This window comes from Candida theae, assembly GCF_024610275.1.
Source record: "Candida theae strain CBS 12239 chromosome Unknown scaffold55, whole genome shotgun sequence".
NCBI classification, from domain to species: Eukaryota; Fungi; Ascomycota; class Pichiomycetes; order Serinales; family Debaryomycetaceae; genus Lodderomyces; species Lodderomyces theae.
Window position 1 is genome coordinate 1 of NW_026261421.1, and position 19,578 is coordinate 19,578.

General features: G+C 40.7%; 8 protein-coding genes across 8 annotated transcripts; all 8 read left to right on the forward strand. All coding sequences in view use genetic code 12, as the record gives it.

Annotated features, from left to right (window-relative positions):
* Positions 1-146: 146 nt before the first annotated feature.
* Positions 147-1,559, forward strand: KGF57_002045 (glucose N-acetyltransferase; the record flags this gene model as incomplete). The annotated part of the gene is made up of 1 exon (XM_051751316.1): positions 147-1,559. One exon carries the CDS (start codon positions 147-149, stop codon positions 1,557-1,559), a length of 1,413 nt encoding a protein of 470 aa, XP_051609424.1.
* A 236-nt stretch (positions 1,560-1,795) lies between these two features.
* KGF57_002046 (uncharacterized protein) lies at positions 1,796-2,689 on the forward strand (the record flags this gene model as incomplete). Its single annotated transcript, XM_051751317.1, has 1 exon — positions 1,796-2,689. One exon carries the CDS (start codon positions 1,796-1,798, stop codon positions 2,687-2,689), a length of 894 nt encoding a protein of 297 aa, XP_051609425.1.
* A 281-nt stretch (positions 2,690-2,970) lies between these two features.
* Positions 2,971-3,402, forward strand: KGF57_002047 (uncharacterized protein; the record flags this gene model as incomplete). Its single annotated transcript, XM_051751318.1, has 1 exon — positions 2,971-3,402. One exon carries the CDS (start codon positions 2,971-2,973, stop codon positions 3,400-3,402), a length of 432 nt encoding a protein of 143 aa, XP_051609426.1.
* A 760-nt stretch (positions 3,403-4,162) lies between these two features.
* On the forward strand, positions 4,163-5,029 carry CYT1 (ubiquinol--cytochrome-c reductase catalytic subunit; the record flags this gene model as incomplete). Its single annotated transcript, XM_051751320.1, has 1 exon — positions 4,163-5,029. The coding sequence occupies one exon, from the start codon at positions 4,163-4,165 to the stop codon at positions 5,027-5,029; it is 867 nt and encodes a 288-aa protein (XP_051609427.1).
* Positions 5,030-6,034: 1,005 nt separating this feature from the next.
* On the forward strand, positions 6,035-7,702 carry ITR1 (myo-inositol transporter; the record flags this gene model as incomplete). The annotated part of the gene is made up of 1 exon (XM_051751321.1): positions 6,035-7,702. One exon carries the CDS (start codon positions 6,035-6,037, stop codon positions 7,700-7,702), a length of 1,668 nt encoding a protein of 555 aa, XP_051609428.1.
* Positions 7,703-7,921: 219 nt separating this feature from the next.
* Positions 7,922-12,647, forward strand: CRK1 (cyclin-dependent serine/threonine protein kinase; the record flags this gene model as incomplete). The annotated part of the gene is made up of 3 exons (XM_051751322.1): positions 7,922-10,913; positions 11,486-12,464; positions 12,563-12,647. The coding sequence occupies 3 exons, from the start codon at positions 7,922-7,924 to the stop codon at positions 12,645-12,647; spliced, it is 4,056 nt and encodes a 1,351-aa protein (XP_051609429.1).
* Positions 12,648-14,698: 2,051 nt separating this feature from the next.
* Positions 14,699-16,942, forward strand: KGF57_002051 (ferric reductase family protein; the record flags this gene model as incomplete). Its single annotated transcript, XM_051751323.1, has 1 exon — positions 14,699-16,942. One exon carries the CDS (start codon positions 14,699-14,701, stop codon positions 16,940-16,942), a length of 2,244 nt encoding a protein of 747 aa, XP_051609430.1.
* A 461-nt stretch (positions 16,943-17,403) lies between these two features.
* Positions 17,404-19,569, forward strand: KGF57_002052 (uncharacterized protein; the record flags this gene model as incomplete). The annotated part of the gene is made up of 2 exons (XM_051751324.1): positions 17,404-18,245; positions 18,543-19,569. The coding sequence occupies 2 exons, from the start codon at positions 17,404-17,406 to the stop codon at positions 19,567-19,569; spliced, it is 1,869 nt and encodes a 622-aa protein (XP_051609431.1).
* Between the last annotated feature and the right edge of the window lie 9 nt (positions 19,570-19,578).

A 19,578-nucleotide genomic window follows, 5' to 3' on the forward strand; every position in this document is an offset into this window, starting at 1 on the left:
GCAGTCTAAAATAAATAAAACATTTAATTTTTTTTGGTTTTTTTTTTTTTTTTTTTTTTTTTTTTTTTTTTTTTTTTTTTTTTGTTTTTTCTCAGATTCAACTACAAATGCGTGAATAGCTTTTGCAAGGAATTCTTCAGTTGCCAATGCCAGATTTGTCTACGAAACCTGATAAAAAATGGAAACGATTCTTGAGAAATTGGGAGTTTAAGATTGCAGTGTTTGTGATTCTCTATTTTTTGTTTTCGCATTACGTATTGGAAAACACACACGTTGTCGGTGAAAGGGGTCTACGCAATCATTTGAAAGTGATCCCGGAGGAAGTTGTCGATTATTACGGTAAGCAACCGGTGGAAGGTGCTGAAAAGTTGGCATATGCACAATACGCAACGAACTATGACTATCTCAATTTAGCAATAATTAACTTTGCACATCTTCGAAAAGGGGGCACCAAGATTCCGAACCTTGTGATCTTGTATGACGAAGTGCTCCAGTATCACTCGGCTCAAATGTGGAATAACTTGTATCAAGTGGCAAATCACTACAAAATAACTTTGAGACCCGTGCATTTGATCAAAGTCAATTACGATGACGACACTCCGTGGGCTGCGTCGTTTACAAAATTCCACATCTTCAATCAAGTGGATTTCGACAGAATAGTTTATTTTGACTCAGACTCAATGCTTGTGCATCCGACGTTGGACAATGGCGAGATTTCCAGTTCCTATTCCAACATTGACGAACTATTCAATGTACCAAAGGAGCTTGAATTTGCCTTGCCACAAGCGTATTGGCTCAACAATGTCGTGGAAGGAAAATCTGCCCTCAAATACAGGAAGAAGGTGGAGATTCCTGATGCCAGAAGATATGGGTTGAGGATGAGGAAGTTGGTGCATGATATCTCCGAGACAGGAGATTGGAAATTGCTACCCCTGTTGATATTTGAAGCTCATAAATTTGATAATCCTGACAATTTTTTTGCCAACCACATTATGGTAGTTACTCCTTCAAAAAGTACCTTCGAGGATTTAATGAAATATGTGCATAACCCTGTTCGCTGGTCACTAACTAATAGAAAAAACTTGAGGAAAAAGACAGATTACGATATGGAAATCTTGAACAAGTACTTAAATAATGAGCTAAAGAGTGGCCGCGTTAATATAGGAATCTTGCCGCACCGCGTTTATGGAGTACTAACCGGTGAGTTCCGAGAGCCTTGGCATGAACGATTTGTGGTGCAACCTCAATACTTGCCATTTATTAAGAAACGTTCCAATCGTGGATGGGATGCAATGAAAACATTACAGAAAGTGAAACTCATACACTTTTCGGACAGCCCCATACCAAAGCCATGGGAGATGGAGGAGGGAGACGAAGAGTACGAACATCCTTATAGCACCAAGTTGATCTTTTGCAAGACTGGAAATATGTCGGAATATCGAGCCAAGTATTCCCATTTCAAGCCACGCCTTGTCGATGACTGTGATAGTGTTGAAGTTTGGAATTGGCTTCGGAACCAGTTCAAAAAGGAAAGAGAAGGTATATGGTTTAGCGAGTGATTCTGTGTGGGTGTAAACAGGTTGTAAAGATTAGATTGTAAATAGACAGATGAATGCAACACTGTAGAGATCAAAATCAGGCGAAGTTCAAAACAAAAACAAAAACAAAAACAAACACAAAAATAGAAACAGAGAGGGAAAAAAAAAAATAATAATTTGGATGAGGAAAAAAAAAAAAATGAATTATAGGAATCAGTTTGTTGCTTTGTTTGACTTTCCATAGATCTTCAACCATTATGAAGCGGGAGGATTTGGTAACTACTTTTCTTGTTGCAAGCAAGACCCTAGTTGAGAGAGATGATTCATCGGACACCGAAGGGACTGGTATGCCCAGCTTGAGCTCCTCCACTGAATCATATACTACCCCTTCCGTTTCAGTGCCACCAAACAACAACAATCCGTTCATCATAAGACAGCACAACCCATCAGGTACAGTTTTTATTGCTGTTGGGGCTATAGTTGGAGCAATACTTCTTGGTTTCATCTTGTATCATTTGATTGTGTCCTTGACGGCCTCAAGATTGGCCAAAAAGACAAGAAGGAGTGACAGAATTTTGTATGAAAAGTACGAGAGCAATAACAATAACGCCTATGGATACTCAAGTATGACTCCAACGTCCACACTCAATAATTTTGAATACAAAAGTCATCATCATGGATCATCTATATCGAAACTACCGTTATTGAATAGATCGTTTGGAAATTTACCTGGTGCTGGTTCCAACTCTGGAGATAACTCTACAATTTATCAATCTGATGTTGCTGCTCCAGCTATGAAACACGACTTGACCAAGATGTTCATATCGCCAACTGCGGAAGTCATGCAGCACAAAAAGTCCAAGTCCTTCAATGCATCAATGTCAAATTTACCATTTGGTGGTTCTGTTTCAAATTTAGCAAGTCCATCCCCTGCTACTAATAGGAACTCTCAATTGGTGCCAAGCTTGTATGTGAACAACGAACTCAACAATAGCGAATATTCGATAGCTCAACACAATCCGTCACTACAACAATCAGTGCACGAAGATCAAAACACACCTCAACGCAACGAAAACCAGCGATACAATTCCAAGACACAAGCCCCAAGAAAGACGATTCCATCGATGTATCTTGAGGATTTGATTGATTAAGGGAGAAGAGATGGACTCCAGCAAAGTCTAGTTACAGTAACAAATTGTAAGGTTTAACTTGTTTCATTCTTGTCTTTGTTTGCCTTTTTGCCTTTTTGCCTTTTTGCCTTTTTAGTCATCTTGAGTAGATCTTTATGTAGCGAAAGAAAATTAGTAAAACACATTGGCACTTGTTAACGCATCTGAAAGTTTCTTCAGTATTCGCGTCATTATTATTTTGCGAGAAAATCAGATCGATGATGTTTATTTCAAATCTATTCAGCAGCACAATTGAAAACAGTATGACCGATACTGAACCATTGACATCCAATGTTCGACCAGCTACTGACGCTTTAATCACAATTCGTATCATCAAGTCATTTCCTTATCGCAATGTGAAGAATTTGATCATAAAGGATATCGATTTGAAATCATCTACATCACAAGAACTATTTGACCAAGTTGTTAATGAAATAAATACTACAGGCGGATTGAGGCCGTATAGAAATGTGCAATATGACTCGTTGAAGATATATACCAAAGCTCACGGGTCAAAATCGATGAACTTGGTTATAAATTTTGAGAATGACGAGGAATGGGTGATTTTCAAGAAAGGGGACTCCATTGGAGACAAATCTCTATGGGATTTAGGTATTCAAAATGAAACTGAGATAAGTATATTCAACTGGGACGATTATGTTGAGTACAAGAAAAATCCCGAAGAGAAGTGGTAGTTGACCCAGTTGAAATTTCATAATTGTATTAACTGTATTATGAGGTATATGATACATGAGAAAAGCTATACACTCCAGTTGTTAGTTTGAAGTGGATCACTCTTGCCACCATATTGGCTCGAGTTTGATATCTCAATTGTGCACAAAACTACTTGGCGTATCTTCTCAACCATGTCAGTTGTACAAATTCCACGTGGATGGACTGGAACTGCAGGTGAAGAATAGATCATGAGAGCAAAGAGCAAAGGGTGACAGCTCGGGTGCAGTAGTTTCACTGTCTCAAAACGATAACACGCGACACGAATATTGCGACAAGCGAGAAGTTAGTTTTGTTCTTGTTATTCTAATTTAACCAATAACAATTGTTGTTTTATAAATTTCTCACTATTATAGACAGTAAAATTTCTTTTGTATACAGTACACACTATCCATATTTTCTTTATTTTTTTTTTTTTTTTTTTTTTTCATCACCAAAGTTTTACCAATTAGAAGGAAAAGAAGAAGAAAAAGAAAAAATAGTATAGTATCAAAGGTTCAGCTGGCATTGATTTGAAACACATCAGTCTCCTTTAGCTTCTAATCTGAATTAATTACCACCCCTACCTCAAGAATTGATCCCATTTAGGTTTCCCATAACACTCAAATAGGGCAATTGGATATACCATCAGTTTAGATTAGTTTGATTTTTTTTATATTTTTATTCATTGCGTTTTCAATATCTATTTCTTTCACTTGCTGGGACGACAAAATCGAATTCAATATGTTTAAGACAGCATTCAAATCTGTAAACCAACCATTGGTTCAGAAATTCATTGCCGGAGGTGTCGGTGTCACCGGTTTGACTGCATCTTATTTATTATATCAAGACTCAATGACCGCCAATGCAATGACTGCGGCAGAACATGGTTTACACCCTCCAGCTTACAACTGGCCTCACAACGGTATGTTTGAAACATTTGACCATGCATCTATTAGAAGAGGTTTCCAAGTTTACAGAGAAGTTTGTGCTGCATGCCATTCTTTGGAAAGAATCGCTTGGAGAAATTTAGTTGGAAGCTCACACACCACTTCTGAAGCCAAGGCCATGGCTGAGGAAATCGAATACGATGACGAACCGGATGACGAAGGAAAGCCAAGAAAGAGACCAGGTAAATTGGCTGACTACATCCCAGGACCTTATGAAAATGAACAAGCTGCTAGAGCTGCTAACCAAGGTGCATTGCCTCCAGATTTATCATTGATTGTCAAGGCTAGACATGGTGGATGTGACTACATATTCTCATTGTTGACTGGTTACCCAGAAGAACCACCAGCAGGTGTTGTATTACCAGCAGGATCCAACTATAACCCATATTTCCCAGGTGGTGCCATTGCCATGGCTAGAGTCTTGTTTGACGACTTGGTTGAGTACGAAGACGGTACTCCGGCCACAACTTCACAAATGGCCAAGGATGTCACGACATTCTTGAACTGGGCTTCAGAACCAGAACACGACGAAAGAAAGAAGTGGGGTTTGAAGGCCATCATTGTTGTTTCGTCCTTGTATTTATTGTCGATCTGGGTCAGAAGATTCAAATGGACTCCAATCAAGAACAGAAAATTCAGATTCGATCCACCAAAGAAGTAAAAGAAGAGGGCCTGAAAAGAAAGAAAAAAAAAAAACACACTCTCATAGAATGTACCTGGTTGTGACTAAATTTTGTTGACTGTGTTGAAGGAGCTCAACATTTATAGTCTTTTAAATAGCTTTGTATATCGAACGCACTAACAAAATGTAATTAAAGACCAACTTGGATTAGTGGCTTCACGTTACAATGTGAAGTGATTGCAACGGTGTTCATGATGACCGCACGGTTCCACAGAGCACCAATTATTGGTTCGGTGAAGGTTGCTCTAACTGTCACAAGAGAACACATTGTCTTCTTTTTAGCGCTCCTTGAATAGACAAGACCAAAGAAAAGGATAGCACGAAGGCCCCACAAGTTGTCTCGTTGGCATCAAAGCTTTGTGGTCACTTTATCAGAGAAGACAACCTAATTGCAATAGCTGTGTTTATGTCAACTCATACGCGTGACGTTCCATACTGCCTAGCCGAATATCACGAAAAAATCGAGCAAGACACTACCATACTTCGTGCTGTGTTAGCGAAACTGGCATCGGTGATAAAGGGTGAAGCTGGTGGCATTATAGAGCAAAAAGGGAAAAGTATTGTTTAAATGTACAATAGCCTCACATCCATTGAAGCAGGTAGATTCTAGTTAATCGCAATTGTGACTGTTTTCATCGTCGGAGAAATTTCGGCGGATACTTTCGCAGTGGTCTACCTTGCGCAATAGAAATTTTTTTTTTTTTTCTCTCTCTAATTCAATTTCGCCGTAATTCGTGACAGCATATAAAAATATAAACATTTCTTTCAATTTTCCGTCCATCTGCCATTGCTTGAAAATTTCTACCCAATTCTTCTATCTTTTGTTCCTTTTTCCCTACCAGAAAAATTTTTAATCACACTTTTTTTGGTAACCCGCAACAACCCAACCATACACAACGTCGTCGTTTTAGACATTTGAACCAGCAACATCTACGTTCCCACTCCACCTCCCCGCATAGTCGAAAGTTTATTTCCCCGCTCGGTATGAAAAAGGATTTACAAGTTGGTGCCGATGGCAGCAAAATCACTCGAGTTGTTAGTTCGGAGTTGAACAGTCTGCACTCATCTGTCACATCTACAAACTCCTCAAAAGATTTGCTACCTAATGTGGTGTCCAACTCCAACTCAGCATACGAGGCGGAGTCTGTACAAGTTTCTGAATCAGAAACTCGTCCTTCAAAGATTGTCATTCTTTTGACTTTGGTATCGTCAATATCTGGATTCATGTTTGGTTATGATACCGGTTATATATCGTCTGCTTTGGTACAAATAGGGACAGATTTGTCAAACAAGATCTTGACATCTGGTGAAAAGGAATTTATCACTTCTGCCACATCACTTGGTGCTTTGTTGGGCGCTATATTGGGTGGTGTATTGGCCAATTTGATTGGAAGAAAAAGGGTCTTGTTGGGATCTAATGTCATTTTTGTGGTGGGAACAATAATACAGCTTGCTGCCAAAACAGTATGGACCATGATTGTGGGCAGATTCATCTTGGGATGGGGTGTTGGTATTGCATCCTTGATTGCGCCCCTCATGTTGTCCGAGCTTGCACCTTCAAAGTACCGTGGTCGGTTAATTGTTACAAATGTCATGTTCATTACAGGCGGCCAATTAGTCGCTTACCTTATCAACTGGGGGTTGACTCGTGTTGCACATGGATGGAGGGTTTCCGTTGGATTGTGTATGGTACCAGCCGTACTCCAATCGGTCTTGTTCTTCTTTTTACCCGATACTCCAAGATATTACGTGATGAATGGTGACATACCGAAGGCAAAGCAAGTATTGAGAAAGATTCACAATAACCCATCAGATGCTTTTATAGATGCCTCAATTGAGGACATGATCCAATCTGATTCAACAGTACCCGGAAACAATCCATTGCAAAAGGCATGGGAGTCGATAAAAATCATCCACACCACGCCAGGAAACTTCAGAGCGTTGATACTTGCATGTGGCCTTCAAGGTATTCAGCAGTTTACTGGGTTCAACTCTTTGATGTATTTTAGTACGACCATTTTTGAAACTATTGGGTTCAAGAACTCAACTGCTGTGTCGATTATCATATCAGCCACCAATTTTGTATTCACTGGGATTGCACTTTGCATCATTGACAAGGTTGGAAGAAGACGGATTCTACTTATAGGTATGCCATGCATGTGTGGAGCCTTGGTTGTATGTGCAATTGCTTTCCATTTTCTCAATGTCGACTTTTCCTCTGGAGTTACAATTCACACGAGAGGTATCAGTGGGTGGGGGATTGTGGTCATTATTGGTATGATCTTATACGTTGCTTCATATGCAATAGGTATTGGAAATGCAGCATGGGTTGGAGTTGAATTGTTTTCAGACGTCAATGTTAGATCCATTGGTGGAATGTATGCGGCCTGCACAAATTGGGCTGGATCTTTGGTGATTGCTTCTACGTTTTTAACAATGTTGGAGAAAATAACACCTACAGGAACATTTTCATTCTTTGCAGGGCTTTGTGTGATTGCGTTCTTTTTCGTTTATTTCTTGCTTCCTGACACCGCTGGTTTGGAGTTGGAGGAGACTACAAACTTTTTAACTAAAGGGTTCAATGTGAAGCAGTCGATTGCTTTGTCGAAGGCCAGGAAGAGAAAGTCCAAGTACACTTCTGGAAGCGTTTAGACCGGAGTAGTGTATATTATATGTTAATGCATTTGTATAATTTAATAGCATGTTCCGAATTTTTTTAGCTTTATATTGCGAGGGAACCATTCGCAAAAAAAAAAATAAAAAAATCTCATTTAAAAAAAAAAAGAATTCTTTTATCAAAACTTTTGGGTGTGGTGAACTGGCGCGTTGTGTGGTAATATATATGTCATAGAGCCAACGCTTACAACGCTCATGTCTTTTATTCAGAATTACCACCGACAGGCAAGTGAAACGCATGAACAGTCAGGAGCAGTAACGGAAGAGCGTGAAAGTGGCGATCTTTCCGCAGATCCAATTCCAGAAATGTCGAAATTGGATCAGTATGAAATGATACAAAAGTTGGGACAAGGGACGTTTGGGGTTGTACAGAAAGCTCGAAACAAACGCACGGGGGAAATAGTGGCAATAAAACAACTTTTGAATCATCTGGCGAAAGAGGGTTTCCCTATTACAGCCATGAGGGAAATAACTATCTTGAAACAGCTCGATCATCATAACATTTTGAATATCGTGGACATAATATTTGGAGAGCCAGAGGTGACGAATCCAGCCGACGTTGTCACGCAACGTGGATCGTTCTACACAGTTGCCCCTTATATGACTAGCGATTTGGTTGGAATTTTGGAGAACCCCGAAGTGAGTTTAGCGCTTAGTGAGATAAAGTGTATCATGATGCAACTACTACAAGGGTTACAATACATACATGAACAAAACTATTTACACAGAGACATAAAAGCTGCCAATATATTGATAGATAGCAAGGGAATTTTGAAAATCGCAGATTTTGGGTTGGCTAGATTTTACCATGGGGATGTTCCGAGATTGGGTATGGGCCCGGGTGGTGGAGAGAAAGATTACACTGCACTAGTTGTCACTCGATGGTACCGCCCACCAGAACTTTTGTTAGGAGAGAGAAAGTACACCACTGCTGTTGATCTCTGGGGTGTTGGATGCGTGTTTGCTGAACTATTCACACGTAAACCTATACTTGTTGGCAAAAGCGACGTCCACCAAGCTCAGTTAATCTTTGAGCTCATTGGGTCACCAGAAAACTGGGAACAGGCAGCAAAATTGCCAAATAAGTCGCATTTCAATGTTGGCTTGGGCTGCAAGCGGAGTCTAGAGAGAAGATTCGAATCGATGATGCCTCATTCGGCTGTACAGCTATTGAGTGGATTACTAACTCTTGACCCTTACAAAAGAGTGAACTCTTTAGATGCCTTAAACCACGAGTTCTTTAAATGCGACCCATTACCATCGCGCCCAGAGGAAATGCCCCAATTTGGGGAATGCCACGAAATCGATAAGGAGAGGTTTAAGAAGCTAAAAGAAAGCAATCACATGGTGCTGAAACAAGAGCCTAAGGTGCATCTCAAAGATACTCGATTTGATCGTGATGAATACATACCGGCGAATGCAAGAGTAGCCCAACGTGGTGGTTACGATGATTACGGAGAAACTTACGCACGTCGTACTCATTCAAGACAAGCCCATGAAAGCAATGAATATCCTGTTGATGAGAAAAGGCACATTCAAAGACGTTATCCAGTCAGGAGCTACAATGATGATCGAGATTCCAGAACTCAAGATGCTTGGAGGAAAGACGAGTACGATGTTTATGACTACGAAAACGAGAGACCACATCACAAAAGCTTGGACTACAGGATATCTAGAGGTTTCGAAAACCAACAGGTGTACTCATATGTACCGCGACTGGAATTGAACGATGCACAGCATTCCAAATGGAATTCCCCGCGACCTTTGAGTAGAGGAGAGAACCGGCTGTACGGGCATTCCGTGAACCAAAATAACATTGGAGGAGTGAATTATTCAGAAAGTAGATCAATGTCAAGACTCCATGGCGCACCTAGAGACGCGTTGCTTAAAGAAAGGAGTCGCGAACCGGAAAGAGATTCTTTTACGCAAGAGAATTGGAAAAGTATTGAAGTTGATAAACTCAAGGGTGATTTGAAGATGGGTGATATTGATGCAACAGTGGACTCGAGCCTTCAAGTTTCCTCGGATGTTTCCATGGCGATTGGTTTTAAAAAAAATGGTTCAGATGACGGTGTGAAGGAGAAAGAAGGTGAAAAGGGAAATGAGAAAGATGTTGAGGAGAAAGAAATTGATAAGGACAAGGAGAAAGATGCTGAAAAGAAGGAAATTGATAAGGACAAAGGAGTTTACAAGGAGAAAGAGGTTGAGAAGGAGCAAGTTGTGGACGATGTTCCCGCTCTGCGTGAGTCATGGAGTAGATGCGACCACATTTCTCACGAAAGGGGAAGGATAAGCGAGACGATTGAAACAAGAACCTCACCACAAAAATTTGTTGACTATGGCAACACAAAATGTCAAAGAGACTTTGTCAGTAGTTGCAGTAGTACTGCAGACAGAGAACCGTCTAATGACAGACGCCAAGATGACGCCACAAATGTATCAGGGAAGGTTGCAGAGAATACTACTCGGGACATGAATATAAAGGAGACAGCGGGTGACCAACTTCAAGGGAAATCTGCGATCAAGGATCTTTGCGTCCAAGAGAGCAAGCCGGTCAGCGAGAAAAATCCAAGCTCAGATAACGTTTTCGAGGAAAGCGAAACGAATGCAGACAAAACATTTATAAACAAGGCGACAAAGGATCAAAAAACGCAGGAACTGCATGGCTCCAGTTTCGAGCCTCAAATATTGGAGACTACGAAGGAAAAGGTGGGAAGTGCAGTTGATTTGAATAAGAACCCTCGTAGGGAAGATTTCAACATCAAGAGCCAAACCCGAGTGTTGCCTTATGTACATGGCGGTTTAAGTGAGAGAGTAACGAGCTTTAGAAGTAGTTCGAACCCTCCAGCATCACCTTTTTTGAAGGATTTGAAAACCAATAAAGGAATTACAAACGCTAGCAATTTAAATGCGGAGAAAATAGATACACCAGAACTTGTGGTCGCAAGCCCCTCCAAAGGCGTTGAACCAGGAAAAACAAAACTTTTTGCAACAACCACTTCGGAAGCAAGTCGAAGTAGTCGCCTTGGTGGTTCTAGAGAGCCCATCAAGACGGACTTGTTCGGTAAAACGAAGACAAACTCATTGCCCATTAACCCACCTAGGTTGTCGGTTGCAAGGAACAGTGCAAGGGCTGCAAATGGAAATCTGACCAAGAGAGGATTAGTGAGCAATGTCCTACGAGCTGGTAAGCGGGTCAAAAAGAATGTTGATTACATGGACGACTCTCTCCTTGAGAGCGATTTGAGTGAGGTAGAAGATTTCCCAGAAAACGGAAGACCACACGAACTCTATGAAAGTTTCTTGAACGAGAAAGGTTATAAGAAGGAGCCAATATACAGGAAGCATATGAGCGAGGCGAGGCAATTCAAATAGTGAGCTACATAGAGTATGTACTGTAATATATCGTTTTCTTTTTCAGCTGCAACCACGTGTAGAGTTCTTTTTGGAACGAAGGGACAACTCGAAGATTTGGCCCATTCAAAACTCGAATTAGATTTGGTGCCGTGAAGGTGTGTGGCTTCGAGCAAGACGCATCAAAATTTCTTGGCTTGTGCGTGGTCCGATTCGGCAACTTCTCCGCGAAAATGGAAATGGAAATGGAAAAGGAGATCGTTTAGATAAATAAAACTAGACATATTTTTTTTTTTCCATGACTTTCTTTACAACCTTTTCAATGATATCAACCACGAACCACAATCCGCACATCAACTATGGCAACACTAGACGACTACTTTTCGATACAGACGTTCTTGATAGTCTTGAGGGAAACCTTGGAGTCTGCCATCATTATATCTGTCCTCTTGTCATTTGTGCATCAAACATTTTACAACGACGATGGAAAGAGATCGAATAGCCATCAAGGTCAGTATCAGGCCATACCGCTGGACTCATCTTTGCTGTCGGAAGAAGTACAACACTTTGAAGCAAAATCAGTGGACAAGAAATTGGGTCGCGCGCTAAAGTTGCAAATCTGGCTCGGTGGATTGTTAGGACTAGCTGTCTGTTTGTGTATTGGTGGCTGTATCCTAGTAGTGTTTTACAAACTAGGCAGCGATTTGTGGTCCATTGCAGAACACTATTGGGAAGGTACATTTTCTATCCTTGCCAGCGTCATCATCTCCGTTATGGGTATTCAAATCCTTCGGGTTAACAAAATGCAGGAAAAATGGAAGGTCAAGTTGGGAAGACTTTTGCAGCTGTCAGTACATTTCAATCAGCTGATTGTTCCCTCTCCCAGGAATCCCGAGACCAGTTGGCTTGTTCAGCTAGAGTTGTTGACCGAGAAGTACAACATGGTGATTTTGCCGTTCGTTACAACATTAAGGGAAGGACTTGAGGCGATTGTATTCATTGGTGGGATTGGAGTCAACAAAGACACTTCCATATGGGCCATCATAAATGCTGCTGTGATTGCACTTGCAGTCGGTACCTGTGTTGGTTGCGTATTGTACAAATCCGGTAACTCTCTATCCTTACAATGGTTTCTCATATCTTCCACATGCTTTTTATACTTGGTTGCAGCCGGATTGTTTTCGAAAGGTGTGTGGAGTTTTGAGCTTCAGCAATTTATCAATCAATGCGGTGGAATGGATGTCAGTGAAACCGGGCATGGACCAGGCTCTTACGATATCACGAAAAGCGTGTGGCACGTTAACTGTTGTAATGGCGAGATGCAAGAGGATGGGGCTTTTTGGATGCTTTTGACGGCGATAATTGGTTGGACCAACTCGGCCACGTATGGAAGTGTGATTAGCTACATTTTTTATTGGGTAGTGGTGACGATTGCATTCACCTCCTTGAGATACGAGGAGAAGCATGGAAGTTTGCCATTAGTCCCATTACTGTGGCAACGCAATCGCATAAGGAAGAGGAGGCTGTTGCATACATTGCTAAACAACCCACAGGTATATGGTCGTGACACTAGGGTAAGCACAGATTCAATCAACTCACAAACGCCATTGCAGTAGTTTTACTTTCTTGGGGGGGGGCAATACTGTATAAAGGGAAGTAGATTGTTGCAAACAAACTGCTTGACTTAGCTGCCTCTCTTACAAATTGAATCATTGTTTTCTCTGTCAAATTCCATATAGCATAAAGGTTTTAGTTTAACTGCTTTAAGTAAGTCATTTGCCCCCCTCTCCGCTCGTGTTCCACAGGCGCGAATCACCTCACCACGCACAGCACATTTTGTGCACTTTGTGAACTTTGTGTATTTTGTGTAAGCACATTAAAAGACTAAGGGTTAATTGACAACGGCATTTTGAAACCACCAATGCGATCAAGAATGTTGGATCGACGTGGTGAATGGAAACATGCGGATGTTTCTGAATACCTAATAAGTGATAATATATACCTCTCTTTGAAGGCAGCAATAACAAAATACCGGAACCCCTTGGCTGGTTTGTAACTCTCAAAGGTGTTTTTTTTTTTGTTTTTTTTTTTTTCTTGGCACAGGACTTAAGGAATTGTATACTAAATCTTTCAAAACGTCAATCAGGTCTAGAAACCCAAAAATAACCTCATAGACTACACAGTTTCTCTTCATGTAAGGTGAAAGTGTTATTGTGGGAGAAAGTGATTATGGTTTTTTAATGCACCCCTTAAGGTGTTACTCCTATATAGGTTCTAGACTAAATCGCTGAGCCACATCTCCCTCCCGTCCTCTTGTATCAACTTCTTCCAAGTCTACTCTTGCAAGAAATAGATGAGCAATATCTGTTGTCCCAATACTGCCTTTTAATTCTGGTCGGGAACAAAATTATCCAATAGCGACAGCGGAGCTATTGTTAACGCCTCTTACTGTGATAAAATTTTATCAAAAAGATCAGTTGGCACAAAAAGAGAAATTAAGGTGCGACCAACTCGGCTCTGATTGGCCAGAAAGCTCATTTTGCTTTGTGCTGTTTTGGTTCAAAAAAATGGAGCAACAGCTTTGTGCTAAATTAAAAATTTGCCAAATTTTGTGTTTACTATTACCTTTACAGAGTAAACTTTCTAGAGCAAGTAACCATAACACAGTAGCTTAGTGCAGAAAATCTCAATGCCAGTTCATCAAGGGGTACACACGAGTTGCCGAGCCTTGAGAATCCAGGCTGGTGCCTTTTGATCGAAGTTTGAACATTCTGGACTATAAAGTGAAACCTTTTCCAATGAAGTATTTCGACGGCACAAATCATTGTTTGGCGTTGCGGATATTCCAATCCCCAAAGAATACAACAAGAGAGAAGACGTGCTCCTGTGTTCGGCACTCTTTGGATACTGCTCTTATTGTTATTTTTGTAACCCTTTTCCGTTTGGAATTTCAAGCTTTCGTAATTGTTTTGAAAACGCTTCCTTTCAATTGGCTGTACAATTGATATATTGAAGCTGATTATAATTGTGGCTGTGCTTCCATTTCTCTGGGGATATAGATAGCTAAGGACATAAAAATTTTCGTATATTTTGCTGCCAGAGGGATGACTCAAATTACCTTACTAACTGAATGGTTTGGCAAAAAATTTGATAGTATGATTTCTTATGGACGACAAAGGGAGGTGATCTGTTTTTTTTCTTTTTTTTTTTTTTTCATGCTCAAATGTTGCTTATGACTGGATCTGGTCTTTTTTTGTTGTCTTTGTTGTCTTTATTGTCTTTATTATCTCTTTGATCTTCGAATCGCTTGTACACACACATTCCAAATTGAGGCGTTGCTGTAACGAACACCATTATTGCCTATTGTTTAATAGCCGCTCTGATTGGAAACAAATTTGTACCTACTTCAGCTTCGTTATTCGGGCCTCTTTAAGATGTGTCTAGTACAGTGGACTGATTACTTTGTGTACAAAGTATGAAAACAGAAGCTGATGATTGGTGTGTTTAGCTTGGTTACTGGAAATGCCTTTTCATTATATATAGCAAGATGATTTCCTACTGCAAATTCTGACTGCATAAATTAACTCCTATGATATAGTTCTTCCACACAGAAACAACATGTTAGGTCAACCTCAGCTCCTTGTTTGCTTATTGTTACTTTGGATTAACTTTGGGGAAGCCAAAGGAAGAGACAAATATGTCAATGGTAAATACAAGAGATTCTACAAGGCTTGTAACAGTCAAATGCAAGCAGAAGTTTCTTTTTGCAGTCCTTTGAATAAAACTTGCCCTTGCGCCAATCCAAATTCTTTGGCAACAATCGCTGGATGTTTGTACAGTGTGGGTCATACATCAGAAAAAAGCTGGTCACCAATGGTAGAAACTTGCACACGTAGCAATGTCACACTCGACGAAGATTGGTTTGAAACGGCTCTTGCAAATTACAAAAGGAATGCTAAATCCGCCAGTGAGATTGAAAACTTCAACATGTCGGTACCAATTGATGTTCCGTTCATCTTGAACAAAACCAACACAGAAATCTACCAAGAGTCTTATAGAAGGTTTTACAATAATTTATACGACGCAATAGATTATGGTGCTGGTTTTTTGGGCTATTGGTTGTTAGTCTTACTTTTGGGGGCGATTTTCAACTGGATGAAGTTTTTATGCCCACGTCTTACAAAGAAAATGACCAATCCGGTTATCAACTTCTGGAGAGCCAATGTAGCTATTCCTGCCACATTCCGGAAGAAAAAGTCACAAGAGCAGCACTTCTTAAAGATATTCAGTTTCTTGATTCCATCTCGGCTCGAATCATTGGTCATCTTTTTGTTTTATTGTGTTGTGATCTGGCTCAATGCTATAAATATACAAGCAGTGCATGGCGATGTTGTTTTTGAGAGCAAATACCAAGCTGAAATCAGATATGTTGCAGATCGAACGGGTATCACCGCAACTATGATGATGCCATTGGTCTTCTTGTATGCTGGCAGAAACAACTTTTTGCAATGGTTGGTTGGCTGGAACTACAGTACATTCGTTGCTTATCACAGACACACAGCCAGAGTCATGTTTATGTTGGTGGTGATACACGCGGTGTGTTTCACCATTGCATTTGGAAATTACTACTCCACCGAGCTTGCTCAAGATTACCTTCGCTGGGGTATTGTTGCTTGTGTTTGCGGTGGAGTAATCATGATACAGGGTATGCTTTATTTGCGCAGGAAATGGTATGAAGTGTTTCTAATTTTCCACATATTGTTGGCAGTCTTTTGGACAGCTGGTGCATGGTATCATGTTAGAGACTTGGGCTACATTTGGTTGGTGTATCCAGCAGTCGCAGTGTGGTGTTTTGACAGAGTGGTGAGAATTGGCCGCTTGATTGCGTTTGGTTTCCCACATGCAGATGTTACATTGTTGAGTGATGAAACGTTAAAGGTTGTGATTCCAAAACCAAGTTATTGGAAGTCAGTCCCTGGTGGGCATGCATTCATCCACTTTTTGAAGCCTACATACTTTTGGCAATCACATCCATTCACATTCACAGACTCAGTCGAGAACAACGAGAGTATTGTGTTGTACTGTAAGGTCAAAGGAGGAGTTACTCATAGTTTGTATCAATCGTTGGTCAAGGCTCCAGGAAGAACTTGCAAGATTAGAGTAAGTTGTGAAGGTCCATATGGTGAACCCACACCTGCTAGGTATGCCGATACTGCAGTATTCATGGCAGGCGGTAATGGTATTCCAGGTATCTACTCTGAAGTTGTCGATGTTGCAAAACGGACAAGAGATGCCCAAAACAAGGTAAAGTTGATGTGGGTTGTTAGAGAATGGAGGTCATTATACTGGTTCTATGAAGAATTGCTTAACTTGAGAGAAACCAAAATCGAAACCACCATATACATCACGCAACCCTCAAGCCATGTTTTCATCGATGAGTTCAATAACAGATTCCAAGGATTGGAGAGATTGGACGAGGATAACGAAAATTTAGACCACGAAAAGGAATACTCGATTAATGAAGTGGTGCAAGTGGAAGAAAACTCTAGTGATGAAAAACAGGAATCCATCAAAGAAGTTGCAAAAATTGAGGAAAGCTTGTATGGAGAAAAAGGGGGTTCAACCCATCGTGTTGTTGACATCATCAAAAAAGAGCTCTCACATGTCACTTTCAGAGAAGGAAGACCTTTAATCAAGGATATCATTCCACAAGAGATACACGAGTCCAGTGGCTCAGTCGCCTTTGTCTCCTGTGGTCATTCGGCAATGGTTGACGAAATACGCTACTGCTGTGCAAAAAATGTCTCAAATCCTGATAAAAAGAGGGTAGACTTTTACGAACAGGTCCAAGTTTGGGCTTAGTTCGGGTTTCGTCATATCTTGGCTGAAGATAGAGAGGGTATATAAAAAAAAGAGGATACATTGGTATGTCGTTATCATCAAATGTTCCTGTAATTCTTGAGCAGTCTGGAGAATGCTTCAGAACTGATTCGTGATTGTAGATTAATCAAACACGCATTTTTAGTACTATAATTTTTCTATTCGTCTTTTACGGCATGGCTCACAGGAGAGAGTCACCACACAGTAACACGGTTAGGATTTTTCATCAATTATACCACGTTACCTATAATGGAATGCCAAATTGACAATATTAAATTAACTGGCACATTAACTGTTTAGTTACTATCGACTTCGAAATGCCTCCATTTGTCATTTTTACTGGCGCCGACAAGCTGATTAAATTCTTGCAATTTCTTAATGTCGCCTTTGTACAATGAAGGGAGATTTCTATCATCTATAGATATAAAAAGAAATCAGTTCCCATGTCAAATGTACAGAAATGTGACTCCAATCGTAAGCAGCAGTTCATTGTAATGCAGTTTGTGGTCTTCATCACGTTGCTTTCATTTATTGAAGCATCCAATGTTCCAAAGGCTAATAATCTTCCTTGTATTCGATATAAAGAGATGATACCCGCATACGCATGCAGTTATCAAGTAAATGACCATGCAAGATACTGCGAAGATGGTACATTGTACAAATCTAACACTACCTGTCTATGCAATAACATCAATTGGCTTGCCTCTGTTGTTGGTTGCTTATCGTGCAAAGGCAACTTGGAAATAAAGAAGGCTCATGGGCTCAAGAAGTTTTGCCGTATCAATGGGGGAGTAGATTTGAACCAGGAAATAATAGAACTTGCGTATCAGACATTCCTCAGTTCATGTCTGTCCCCGCCAGCATCAAGCGCAGACACTATAATTGACTTTCCCATTTGTTTACAATTGCTGGAAGTGGAGCTATATAGAAAAGCATATGAGAAATACCTTGGTAACTTTGATGATTCAATATACTATGGCACTGCAATATATGGGTATTGGTTTGTTGTGATTGCGTTTGCAGGCATTGCCAATTGGAGTCTGGCCTGGTCAAAATTGTGCAAGCCATTCAAACCAGTGCAGCGGCATCTAACATTACCTGCATTTGCGACAGCAACCAGGTCCCAAACAAAATCGTGGGGACCAATTCAGTTTGTTGTACCTTCCCGACTTGAGGCCTTGGTGTTGGCCATTTTTGTGATTTTGTTGATAGCTTTGACGTTGTTGAACACAGACCCTGTTGCTGGAGACCCAATTTACTATACAAAAGACAATGCCCAGTTGAGGTATGTGGTTGATCGGACTGGCATCCTTGCAGCAATGCTATCTCCCTTAGTGGTTTTATTTTCAGGCAGAAATAACTTGCTAATATGGCTTACCAGGTGGAAGTATGCCACGTTTCTTACATTTCATAGATGGATCTCACGCACGATGGTTGTGCTAATTTTGGTACACGCGATAGGGTATGGACGGCTACTTGATATATTTTTTTACGAAGAGATTAAAGCTGTATACTTGAGAGCTGGAGTGGTGGCATTGGTTGCAAGCACTGTCATGCTCTTCCAAAGCGTGCTTTATTTGAGGAGAAATTGGTATGAAACTTTTTTGGTCATGCATTTCGTGTTGGGTATGTGTTGGCTCGTTGGATGTTGGGTTCACGTGAACAAATTGGGATTCATTTACTTTTATTATCCTGCTGCAATTGTTTGGAGTGTGGACAGACTTGCACGAATCGTTCGATTAGTATCATTTGGATTTCCACGAGCCGATGTCACTTTGCTTGAGGACGACTTGATAAAGATTGTCATACCAGTTTCCAAAACATGGCAAAATCGAAACCACTTGGGGTACTCCTATGTGTACTTTTGGGGAGCAGATTGTTTTTGGCAGTCACATCCTTTCACATTCATGCATTCGCCTACCATCGGAAGACATATGGTTTGCTTTTGCCGTGTCAAAGGAGGGGTGACGCAAAAGTTACGTAACTTCTTGAAAACAAAGCCAAATAGGCAAGATCAAATCCGAGTCGGTGTCGAAGGACCATATGGAATGCCGTCCTCAATTCCTCACGCAGATCTGATGGTGTTCATCGCTGGTGGTACTGGTGTAGCCGGAATTTACCAAGAGATTGTGCATTGCATAAAGGCGCTTGAGCCAGCTTGTGACAAAACAATAAAGTTGATATGGGTAGTCAGGAACTACTCATCCATTGAATGGTTTCAGACTGAGTTGGAGATATTAGAGGAGACAAAGGTAGATATTACAGTGCACATTACAGGATCTACAGCGGCCAAAGGAGCTTCTAATATTGGACTGAACGAAGAGAAGGAAGTGAGCCTCAAAGGAGCCTTCAATCAGCAAGCTTTGAGCTCGCCACTGTCAGTAGTTGCTGAAGCAACTGACTTGAGCTTCATCAAGATCTCACATGGCCGACCCGATATACCAGAAATTGTGGACATGAACATCAGAGAATGCAGAAGCTCAGTATCTTTTGTCACTAGCGGGCATCCTAAGATGGCGGATGATATGAGAAGGGCGGTATGCCAAAAGATTGACAGTGTGCCTGATAAGTCAATCCACTTTTACGACCAACTACAAGTTTGGGCATGAGAAATAGCT